The 12,531-nt window shown below is 42.1% G+C and overlaps 1 protein-coding gene across 1 annotated transcript in view; it reads left to right on the forward strand.

The window, feature by feature from the left end:
* The window catches only part of LOC308114469 (contactin-associated protein-like 4), a gene marked incomplete at both ends in the record, with an annotated part of 106,206 nt that overhangs the window by 47,119 nt on the left and 46,556 nt on the right, over positions 1-12,531 (forward strand). Inside the window, 5 exons of the mRNA XM_080471350.1 lie at positions 3,393-3,568; positions 3,660-3,788; positions 10,139-10,442; positions 10,539-10,688; positions 12,000-12,171. Of these exons, the coding sequence (XP_080327476.1) occupies positions 3,393-3,568; positions 3,660-3,788; positions 10,139-10,442; positions 10,539-10,688; positions 12,000-12,171 (931 nt within the window). The remainder of the gene's footprint in view (positions 1-3,392; positions 3,569-3,659; positions 3,789-10,138; positions 10,443-10,538; positions 10,689-11,999; positions 12,172-12,531) is intronic.

Raw genomic sequence — 12,531 nt, forward strand, 5'->3', positions numbered from 1 at the left:
TTCAATTGGCTTAAATTATCACATCACTGTGATATTTGTTTACAATGACATGTTCTCCCTGTGCGGATTTTAAGTTTCTGACTGACTGGAAGGGATAGTTCTGGTTGATATCCCATTTTTTCTTACCAAGTATTTTTAATCCTTTTTTGTAGCATATTGTATCTCTGCACGCGGGTTTGATTATAAAAAGGACACAACATCGCCCACTGGTGGCCTGACATGATAACTACATCATTTTTGCGGTTTCAAACTGGCATTGAGATGCAAAAACGGTACGTTTTCACTTGAAACGTTGTCGTGTAAACGGGGCCAAGGAGCAACTAATTAACCTCGCATGTATGGTGCTTGTGGGCGAAGGCTGGACGATCAGAAGAAAACAAGAAGGTGCAAACTCAACAAAGAATCAAACTAAGTTGCTGTTTTCTTTGCCGTACAGCCTTTTTTTTTTTTTTTTTTTTCCTCCAGTAATGGGAAAAGTCATTTATCTACATCAGGATAAGTTTGTTGACTCCACTGTTTTACTGTTTTAAGGGGCCTTATTTTATGTTCAACATCTAATTTGATTTGGGTCTTGTGAGCTGGGCAGATCATTATTTCAATACTTTGCAGACGGTATTGTCTTGATTAGTTTCGAGCAAGTTATTTCGCTTTGTCAGTCTAAAAGTAAGTTCTCTATTACTTTAGTCGGACCACTTCAACATCAGCAGGGTCACAGTATTTGAATGCAGGGCAATAAAAAGGAAAAGGGAATGGACAAGGAAGAACTGTCTAGACACAGCCAAGTAATTTGATATATTTTTTTTTCACTTCAGACCAGACGTTAACAAATTAAATTGATCTTTTTGACTTGTACAAATAGCTCAGATGTTGCTTATGATAAACAGCTCGTTAGTCAGATATATTAAGTAATTTTATTGGTTTTATGATGGAATACTTTGGACTTACAGGATTAATTCTATGTTATTTCCTGCAAAAGAAACACATGCAGTTCGTAGCTTCTTCTCGATATTAATATTAGCAGTCCTGTTTGTTTAGGCGTCTGATCTATTGCACTGATTTGTAAATCTCTTTCCCATTATTCATGCAGTGATCAACTCATTCATCCTCCAAAACTTCCGTCCCTTAAGGTTCTTTGTTTCCACCAGTTCCAGTGTAATAATTGCTCCATTAATCAGTGCCATAGACTCTATGTGGCGATAGACAACGTGACTCCGCCTCCTCCTGTTGTGCAAAGATGAAGCCAAATATGCCGGATATAAGTGCTACCAGACGTTCCCAGACTCTATATAATCACCGTCTGGAAGTGCTGAAAGGATCCATAAGTCCCATAAACACACCAGCTTGCTGTTGATCATATGGACACACCCACTTCTTAGAGGATAAAATGGCCAAAACCAGAAAAATCACATTTGAACACTATTATACAGTCTTTTTTTTCTTTTATTTCATACTGTGTTGTAGTGGCTCTCCCTCTCGCCTCACAATGAGAGGACCCCTGCTGGGTTACATTGGTTATATGTTAACTCCGTGATTCTAGATTTCCTGCAGGTTTAGATGTGATATTTGGGGGATTTCTTCTCTTCCTGTTGGTCCTGTGCAGGATGGTTCCTGCTTTTCTCACAGCGTCAGCTGGATGGACTCCAGCACCCACCACGCCGAGCTGGATAAAGTGGGTTTAAATAATACATAGATCGATGGATGTATTCTTTATGAAGTGAACAGGGCTTATAACTAACCAACCATTAGTGGGCATTTAAAACGATTTGGCCTCTTTTTCCCCCACAGTTTATAATCACTGCTGGTTAAAAGATCCCATTTGGCTTTTCCCTCTTGTATTGATTGCATGATTTCTTTTCCTATTTATGAAGTAAATAACTGTGTTGACAAGGGAGATTTACTGTGTAATCAGGAGGCGAGCAAGCTGAGTTTCTTACTTTTCCTCCAACCTGCAGGAACATGAAGCCTCAGTGGATGAACTGAAATATCAAAGATGCCTTTGTCCGTCGTCTTCCAAACTGTCTGCTTCTTTCCTCTGAAGTTACAATGGCCTTTCCCCGAAGAACATCTGATCCATTTTTAATGACTGACAGCAGTCTGCTCGCTCTCCAGTTCCTTCTCTCTGTAGAAACACTGTTTCTCTCCCTCGCTGCACTCTGTGGGTGGAGATGGAGCTACTTATTGGGACCGGCTGGTGTTCATCTAACATTAATGATGTTTCCGCCGCGTTTTCTTTTTTTTTTTTTTTTTTTTTAAATTAGGCATAATCGAGTGTTTGGCTTCGGTTTTCTTAGTGCAAGTATGCAGATGTATGCAGTCGCTCCTGATGAGATGAGCGAGGAGCGACCCCTCGGTGTTTCTCCCCGAGGGAGTTTTGGGGAAAGCAAAAATATTTAGTTGCCGCGAGGAGTCTGGGGTGTTGAAGCTGTCTGGAGGTCGGTGTCCGATGGTCAGGCTGTCGGTGGGAGGAAGGCTGAGCAGGTCAGATAATGAGGAGACGGTGCACTCACAGGTCAGAGAACACACACACAGGAAATAAAATCCACGATTTACCACCATCAAATATAGAATGGATCGTTCAAATTTATACCCACTGGATATCTGGCTACATCGAATGGTGGCTGTGACTCAGCTGGTAGAACGCATGGTTGCCTATGAGCCAAAGTGTCTCCGGACAATATATTGAAGTACAGATTTTCTCCCAAAGATGTGAGAACACCTGCAATGGTGTGAATGTGGCGTCCTTTCAATAGTGTTGAAACTGCTGAGTGAGGACCAACCAAAAACTCCCATAAAGTCCCATTTTAGAGTGAAAACGCAAAACTTTCATTGCGTTTTGAGGTTCTATTTACGTGAAAATGGTACTCGGAGCCACTGAAGATACAACTTTTTGAAAACGCAAAACACACCTACTGCACATGTGCACCATGGCCAACATCACTTTCAAAACGTCGCTATGTAAAAGTGAAACTTTTCTGATACCAAAACACAAAAAGGACGCATTTTCATTTGTGGTTTAAACAGGGTCTTAATAGAATTTATTTCCATAAAGTGGCTTACAAATTAAACAGTTCTGACATTTTGATTAAATGACTGTTTTCGGAAATTAATCACATTGCGAGAACCGGAAATTACAAAGACGGATTCAGTCTATTTGTCTCTGTCCGTTTTGTCCCCTCCCACTTTGTATTTATTCTATGATATCTGTCCATTCAATCATCCATCCTTTACTTGTGACATCTGCATCCTTTATCAAAATTGCTTTTAATGTTTCTTCCTTCCCGTTCAATATCACCTTATTCTCTTTTTATCCCCGTACTTGGTCCTCGTTTGCCTATTCATATCTAATATACACTCACTGTTTCTTTTTTCTTTCGCACCGTCACTCCTTCCAGGCAGGACTCCGTCCTCTGCACCACGTCGTCTCGCCTCCCTGGGCAGTCTGCTGGACGATCAGCACTGGCATCACGTCGCGCTGGAGCGGAGGAACGCTCACCTCAACCTGACTGTGGACAAACACACGGAGAGGGTCCAGATCCCCGCCGAGTTCAGCCAGTGGGACATCGAGCAGGTGCGGAGAAACGCGGAGAAACCTACCGTTTCGGCGAATACGCCACAGATCCATCTTATTGAAGCCGTCCCCTTTTCCTCTCACTGTACAGCTGTTTGTAGGGGAAGCCCACAGACTTCACTTCAAGAACAGCTTCCACGGCTGCATAGAGAACCTACTTTACAACGGCCAGAACCTGATAGAGCTGGCGAAACACAACGACCACAAAGTTGCCGTAAAAGTAAGTGCTTTGTTTTCCTGGTGCTGTAATATGGACGAGGCAGACACACACACGCACACACTTAATCTGATAAAAGCCGTGAAGTGGAGGCTGCTGTTATGAATAAATGGTATCAGTGACAAATACATTTGAGAGATAACTGTATTGTAAAGCAACACATTGGCTGGTTTTATCTGCTTAGATTGGGCTGTATGTTTATTTTTAGGTATCTTCAGTCATCACTTGATGTCAATATTTGAACGTCTCTGGTACGTACAATTTGGTGGACAATTACTCCCATTTCGCTGTTTTATGTTCAAATTATTTATTTCCTCTCAGGAGAGGACGGCGTTTCGCTGTATCCTGAGAAAAATGTTTGCCTTTCACTGTGGGTCTTTCCTAATGAGAAAATAATGGAGCTGTAATAGACCACTAATTTAATGAACTAATCAATTCATTGTGTAATTGCATTTTGCGTTGGGCTTTAGGGCCTTTCTGCGCATGTTCTCCATGTGCATGCATGGGTTTTCTCCAGGTACTGTGGTTTCCTTAAACAGTCCAAAAACTTTGGGACTAATTGGGGATTTAAATCGCCTGTGGGTGTGAATGTGTGTTATTGTCGGCCTATGAAGGACTTTGCTCTTTTCCAATTGTATCCTGATTTCACTCATTCTGAGGTAAAAGACGTGGATGTGTTGGGATGAATATTTATAAAGAAAAGACATATTTGATTCCAATGGGACCTTGAAGCTTTAAACCTTTGTCTAAAACTAATTTTTATTTAGGATTTCATTATCAAAATTACAACCATTTAAAGTCATTGTACCTGTGAGGAGGTGACACTCACTGTACCAGGAGTGGGGTTCGAACCCACGTGGGCATTTGCCCATTGGATCTTAAGTCCAACGCCTTAACCACTCGGCCATCCTGGTCTGTGTGTGTGATTATTTTGATGAAATCATTTCTCGTATCACGAATCCAGATCAAGGTTTGACCCAACATGGACATTTGGCCTTCAGAGGTTATGACCAGCAGCTCATACACTAACGCATCACTGTCTTCCACTTCCGGATGTCTGTAAGATTTTAATCTTGGACCATTGATATAAACAACAACATCCTAATAATTACAGCTATGTAGGACTTCTCATGGTACTGAAAGATGGGAAGTGATGCAGGTACAGATTAGATCTTTTTCACTGTGGAACAAAGGGGAGACCATTGACGAGCAGTGTTCTTTAGTCAGAGCAAGTTGTTTCCAGTGTCGAAGGACAGGATGCGGTCATTACTGATTTTGAGAAGGGCAGTTTGGAGGGGCAAGGTCGTCTATCAGCAGGGACTGTACAGCACATTCCATAACTTTAGAAAGGAACAATAGGTTGGAAATCTGTCTGAAATAGTTACAGATGTCAGAGTCGAGTCCTGGAATCTTCAAAATGGGGGTGACAGCAGCAATTCCAAGAGTTTATTTGACAATGCCGGTAGACAGACAGGAGTCAATTGTTGCAATGATTAGTGGGGAGAGAGCAGGAAAGCAGGCCTTGATAAGGCATGAGGGGACAGGGTCCATGCTGGATGTGCCAGGATCAGCTGAGTAATGAGCTTGGAAAGGTCTGTGGCGAAGACTGAAGGAAAGACAATGGTTGGCAGGTTAAATGAGGCCAGGTGGATAAATTAGGCGCAGATGGAGTAGTAGTTAAATTGCTGTAAATGCTGTCGATTTGGTAAAAAGAAATGTGAGGGAAAATGTACATTTATTCATTGTGAATGGCTGAACGACTGTCCAGGGGATTGCTGATTGTTGAGGAAAGAGCCTTTGGGTTTCCAGTGTCGGAGCGATTCATTTTGAAGGTAGTAGGAGATGAGAGAAGAGGACTTCATGTTGTTGAATCTTTAAGGATTTACAGATGAGCAGTGAGACTTTTTTTTTTTTAATTGCAGATTCTCTCGAGTTAGTGTGCGCACGTTTTCATCCAGCGGAGTTCGTGGGCGTTCCTGAGTGAGTGAAAGAGATTGATTTGGTTTTCTTTGGAACAGACTGATTGACTTGGACACAATCCATGCGCGCACCACGGCCGGAGTAAATAGTTCTTCTGCACATGTGCGAGTAGATGGGCTAGAACAACAATGGCGGCCTCTCGAGTGTCATGACAGATTCCATATTCTCCTGGGACTTGTTGAGTCAGCCATAATAGCAATCCAACTTGGTCATCTGCCCGTACGAATGTCCGCGTACTCGCTTTTGTTAAAGTTGTTGTCGGCGTTTCTGTCATTTCTGTGTAAACTCACTTCATTTTCAAAATGTTGCTGTGTAAATACAAAACATTTCGAAAACAAAAAAATCCCCAAATCGATCTCTTCTCATTTCAATCGTTGCCGTGTAAACGGGTCCAAAGAGTAAACAAACATGTGACTCCCACCCTGTGGAAATGTATGTTGTTGTCATTGTAGGTAAGTGGTTTTATATGCCTGGTGGCGTGGAGCGACATCTGGACGTGATAGTTTGTAGAGCATGAAGAAGTTAGAAAGTAAATGATACCTTCTGCTGCATTGTACCAGGAGTGGGGTTTGAACCCACGTGGACATTTGTCCATTGGATCTTAAGTCCAACGCCTTAACCACTCGGCCATCCTGGTGTGGGAGAATATGGCTTTTTTTATGTGTCGGTCAGTCAACTTCAGTGACCAAAGTCACAGAATATTAATGTAAATGACATAATTTCCATGAGCAATGAGTCCCATTTCTCAATAACTCAGTCATCCTAGTAGCTTTCTATTGTGTTCCGTTGAGAAATAAAATAAGCATGATGAACTACATATTAGTTGTGTGGTGAAATAGTCTACCCAACTTTTTGGATTACCTTTAATAAGACAAACTGTTTGAACTAAATTCAAAGCTAAATGTACCAGGAGTGGGGTTCGAACCCACGTGGACATACATCCATTGGAACTTAAGTCCAACGCCTTAACCACTCGGCCATCCTGGTGGGTTGTTTAGCAAAGGAGTGTGTCTCAGTGGGAACTTCACCTATACATTCACCACCAGTCATACTTCGCTGATGGTACTCAGTTCCTTCAATTAAAATAATAGCTCTACTTTTCCACCAAATAAATAATAAATACAACCTAGTATTGTTGTTGTTGTACATTTTTACCTTCTTGGAAATCTGCAAACTATTGCTTTTGGTGCAGTGCTGGTGCCGTTTTAATCATTATTTTCTACTTATTGTTATCAGCTGTAGCTTGTAACAGCAGTCACGCTTCATGGTGTAGTGAGAAATGTCATGAAATTATTAACACGCTCAGAGAAGAACCTGGGGTTGTTTGTGGTTCAGGGAGAATCTGACGACGGATTTTAAGCCATAATCAAAAATATTACCAAAGTTGTGCATCTTTTAGTTTTTGGATGGTTGTACCATGAGTTTAGGAATTCAATCCTAAACTCCACAATCTAAAGTCTAATACTATTTCAACACCCATTGTAATAATGCTTAAAAAAAAAAAAAGATCTAATAACTTCAAAATATTAAAATATGCATAGCTAATTTTAAAGAAATCGCTGATAATGCAACATAAATGCCAAGAATCGTAAAGTGAGAAAAACTATATTTAGTTATGTTTCATAAATATAAATACACTTTTACCTGTTTAGATACTTGGAAATGGATAAAGTGAGACTCATTTGTTTTCTCTTCATGACAACAGGTCAAAATGAATCTATATACATTGATAACTTATCCCTGAACTGAAAAAGTAAGGATGTTATTTCAATTAAAGCTTTTGTGTTCCTCACTGCCAAAATTCTGTCTCGCCCATCATCTTCTAATAAACAACACTCATCAATGAGCAGGTTTCTCAAGACAGCTGGCGTGACGCAAACACCAGCCGGCCTAACTTTTTTTTGGTTCGGTTTTGTTTTTTAGGACACAAAGTCTTTTTTTTTTCTCCCCTGTGCAATGATGACAGATCATGTAAATCATTTGAGGGGAGAAAGGGACTTTGATGTCTTGCTCTTCAAACTCCTTGAGCTCTGGGCTTTTATATCTGAGAGAATACAGCATCAATAGCTGGATCTGAACCACCTAAAATGGGGAGGAAAAATAAAAAAAAAGCACTTACTAGAATCGGCCCACCACAAAACTTTTTTGGCCCACCAAAAACTGATGAGTCATTGTGCTTGGTTGGCTCTTTTGATCGCTGCCTCATTACGATGCATCCCAACACCACTGCAGCTTCTCCAGCACCAACCCCTCAAGCACAGAAACGACTGAACTTTAGCCTCCAGTGGTTTTCAAAGTGTGGGACGGGGCCTTCCCAGGGGGCTTCAGGAAACGTCTCAGGGTCAAGGGGATGCTTTTTATTGGTTTTACCATTGAAAGGATGAATGAGTTTTAGTGCTGAACTAATAGTGTAACAATCCGTACATGGGTGGACACATATAGCCAATTTGGTCACTATGAATTCTTGGATTCTTGTTTACACGACAATGTTTCAAGTGAAAACGCATCGGTTTTGTTTCAGAAAAGTTTTGCGTTTACACAGCAACGGCAGAAACGCTGAAAAGTAGTTTCTGTAGTTATCCTGTTGGGCCACTAGTGGGTGCTGTTGATTGTTTTTGTAATAAAACCACACGCAGAGAGCAATATGCTATAAACATTAACAATGGCAAGTACACGGACTTTCGTATGGACAAACGATGATGTTGATATCACGGGAGACTCTCATATTGTCTATCCACCCATGCATGTGCAGAAGAACCATTTACTATGGCCGTTGAGCACATGCACAGTAGCAGTGCTTCAGAAAAGTTGCATTTTCCTCCGTTTCCATGAAGATGGATATCGAGCATATTGCAAAAGACATCATTTCAGTGGCCCTGAGCACCATTCTGTTGTAAACGGAAATAAAATATTTATATTTTCACTTGAAAATGTTGTCATGTAAAATGTGCCTTAGTTTGATGGCGATGATGAATGATGCATGATGAATGGTCATTTCAACCACATTTGTACCTGATAAGAATCGCAGTCTCTTTGTAAATACTATATTGGTTAATACACTTTAAATCGAACAATGCTATATATATACATGCATATATCACGACAAGAATCGAGATTTTTGTTGCGTGACCTCCAGAAAAGAACCCGCGACACATTCGCGGGCTTGAGATTTGACGGCGGCACACTGCGATTGAAGATCATCCTTCCCGGCTGCCGCGGCGTTTATTCATGCTGGTGTCCTCACACATGTTGACATCCTTGTACTGCTGCTCCGCTGGGAAATTGGATGTGGATGCAGGTGGTGCCGCTGTTTAACGATGCTAATGAGCTCATAACGAGGACGCTGAGTGATGTGTCGACATGCGAGCTTTGATGGTATCTAAAACTTGGGCACCTCACCCTCCCACCCACCCACCCCCGCCCCCCGACCCAGCCATTAGAGGTTTCTGCGGTGACAATACTTATATGGAACAAGCTAAGTGTGGAACAAGTTTTGAACCATTACTAATAAAAAGGCTTCTCATTACAGTTAAGGACCAGAGAGCAGGGAAGCAAAACGTCTTGGTTAGATAAAGGTTGAGAGGCTCGCACGCACCACTGAAGCCTTAATAGAAGCTGTTTTTACAAGACTTCCTCAGCTCTCGCTGTGAAGTATGAACACTGTTATGGTCCATTTAAATGTAGAGCCACTTTTAGCTGTTCTTAAAGGAACGATAACAGAATAATGTAGTGCTTTCAGAGATGTATTTATGCAAAGGCAGTGTGAGGAGTATTTTAGGTAGGTGTGTGTCAGTGCATGGCTTTCACAAACTTTTATCGCCCATTTTTTTTTTTTTTTTTTTTACTTTCTATTTTGCTGGGGTGATGCATTCTCCACCACATACTTTCATACATCACTTTAACAGCCCTACAAAGGGCTTTTAGATGTCACCTGTGTTTCCGGAGCATTATAAAGATAGCTGGCTGATATTCCCAGCAGAGAGGCAGGACTGTAATATATTACGGCTGCAGCCCCAGCAACGGACCCGATGTCATTACCACTACTCAAAACAATGGACTGTAACGGATATGTCTATATAGCGGTGGATATGCATATCAGCTTCGTGGTCTGGGTGACATTGGTGTTTTCAGCTTGCATCCGTTGCTTTTATTCCCAAGGAGACTTGCTGATGAGATCACTGCGACATGAGGGCACATCGGCACGCCCTCTGCAACTGATTAATATTCATGTTTTCTGTTGTTTTTATCTTTCTCGTAATCATTTCTCCCCGTCCCGCCTCCTCCCTTCTCTCTCTCTCTCTCTCTCTCTCTCTCTCTCTCTCTCTCTTTCTCTCTCTCTCACGCTCTCCCCTCCCTCCCTCCTTCTCTCTCAGGGCAATGTGACCTTTTCTTGTAGCGAGTTAGTTTCCGTCGCTGTGACGTTCGCCGGGCCGCAGAACTTCCTGCAGATGCCATGGACGATGGCCCCTTCCTCCTCATCGTCATCAGCATCATCATCATCGTCATCATCGGGAAGCGTGTCCATCGGCTTCCAGTTCAGGACGTGGAACAGGGCGGGGCTTCTGGCCACCTTCCGCCTCCCGCGGCACAGGGGCGTGGTCTGGCTGCACCTGAGTGACTCCAGACTCCAGCTGCTGATTCATGAAGGTGATAAGGAGCTGCTGGCGCTCAGTGCAGGTCAGTGGTCAGCCACCTACAGAGTCGACCTTTAACCTCTTCTCTCCTGTCAGTCAAATCAAACATTTGTGATGACATCCCCCGGCGTTTTCACAGGTTCTGATTTGAGCGACGGTCAGTGGCACTCGGTGGATCTGACTTCCAAACGCGGTCACCTCACAGTCTCCGTGGATAAAGAAGAAGGGGGCGTGGCTCATGCGACTCCCTCTTTTCCCGTCAGCGCCGGAGGACAGATTTTCTTTGGAGGTGAGAGTGAAACATGGCGTCCGTCCAAAGTTGTGTCAGAACTCTCACCTCACAGCAGTTGAGTTTGGGTCTAGACTCAGATGAAGTAGTTTTACATTCCTCCTGGAAGTTTTGAAAAACAAACAAAAGTGCCGTTCAGTGAATCGGAAACTTTCAAAGGAACCACGGCTACTGATATTTAAAAATCTTTAAAAAACTGAGAAACCCTTGAAAAGTCACATTTGTAATCTTATATTGTAAGACCAATATATGAAATAACAAATACAGAAATTTCATATAACCAAGATTCTTGCTGGAAAACTGCCTTCGTTTTTTCTCCATCCATCCATCCTTCCTTTACGCTGCTTTAAGTGTTGGAGAATTCAGAGTTGATTATAGGTGAAGGCACTCAACCATCACAGAACAACCAGAACGACACACAGACAATCGCACACGTTCACATTCACGTCTATGGGAAGTTTAACAGTCACTAAATAACCTTAAGTTGATGTTTATCACCTGCTGTGTGGCGAGATTGCTCACCACCTCTCCAACCCAACTATTTCGTATCCTGTTTTTAGAAATGTCACTTCCCCCGTCAGCACATCAGCTTCACTCTACCTCACGCTTGCAGCTTCACCACTTCACCTGTCGGTTCAGTAACGACAGGATGTGCGTGTTTGAGTTCAGCTTAAATGAATGTTGCCACATTTGCCCTGAAAGATGTCTATTAATATTTGAACGTTGTTGATATTGCGCCGTACAGTCGGTGTCAACAATACTCATTTTCAGCTTGTGGCTGTTTTATAATGAAAGTTATAAGTCTGTTTTATGTCTCTCTCGTCCTCCTTTTATTTCTCTCCTCAATCTGTCCTCCTCTTTTTTACCTTCCTTTTGTCCTTTGTTTTTATTCTCCACTGGTTTGCTCTCACATTTCTTTCATTTTCTCTCTGCTCAGCAATATTAAGCCTGTTCTTAAATGGCTTCAGGCTCTTTTATCACCTTGCACGTGAACATTAAACGGACCTGAAGGAAAACGGCGTAATAATTCGACCTATATTTGCATGCTATGAGCCACTGAGGAATTTGCAAGACGCCACAAATCACAGCCCGACTCTGTGTTGTAAAACCACAGTTTTACTACGTGATGCCATTTTTAAATTTCTTAAAGTTAATAAAAGGAGAAAAGTGAGTCTTACACTTCTGTCAGTTCCCCAAACCTTTTCTGATCTAAGCTGCCAGTCTCGTCTGGACATAGTGTCCATAATATTCTCAGTAGAGCTCGTCACGATTGTTTTGTTTAAAAGCTTTTCTCCCCCTTTTCTCATTAAGGTTGCCCAGCTGACGCAGACGGTCCTGAGTGCAGAAATCTCTCCGACAGTTTCCAGGGTTGCATGCGTCTCCTCACGTTGGACAACCAGCCGGTCGATCTTATCGCGGTGCAGCAGAGACTGCTGGGAAATTACACCCAACTTCAGATCGACATGTGTGGCATCATTGACAGGTGAATTATGCAAAAAAAAACACTTAGCGATATGGTTTGATTACTACAATTACTGGTATGCATGTTTTCATTCCCCCACTGGTTTTCTTTGTGTTTTTCTTATTACTTAAGGGAATATAGTTATGTACTATTTCGTACAAATGAAGCAGTTGTGTTTTTTTTTTTTCTTTTCTGGTGAAGTGATTTATACCCTCCCAGGAGTTGAGGGTGTGTTGCAGCAGCCATGGAGAGTTGTTGTTGTTGATGCGTCCCAACGGGGAAATAATGGAAGTGTAATGAACTACTAATTTAATTAACTAATGAATTACAAGAGTGTTGGTGCTTCTGTCACGGCTCACACGGAGCGCCCAAAAGCACAAC

This window comes from Lipophrys pholis, assembly GCF_963383615.2.
Source record: "Lipophrys pholis genome assembly, chromosome: 1".
Classification (NCBI taxonomy): Eukaryota; Metazoa; Chordata; class Actinopteri; order Blenniiformes; family Blenniidae; genus Lipophrys; species Lipophrys pholis.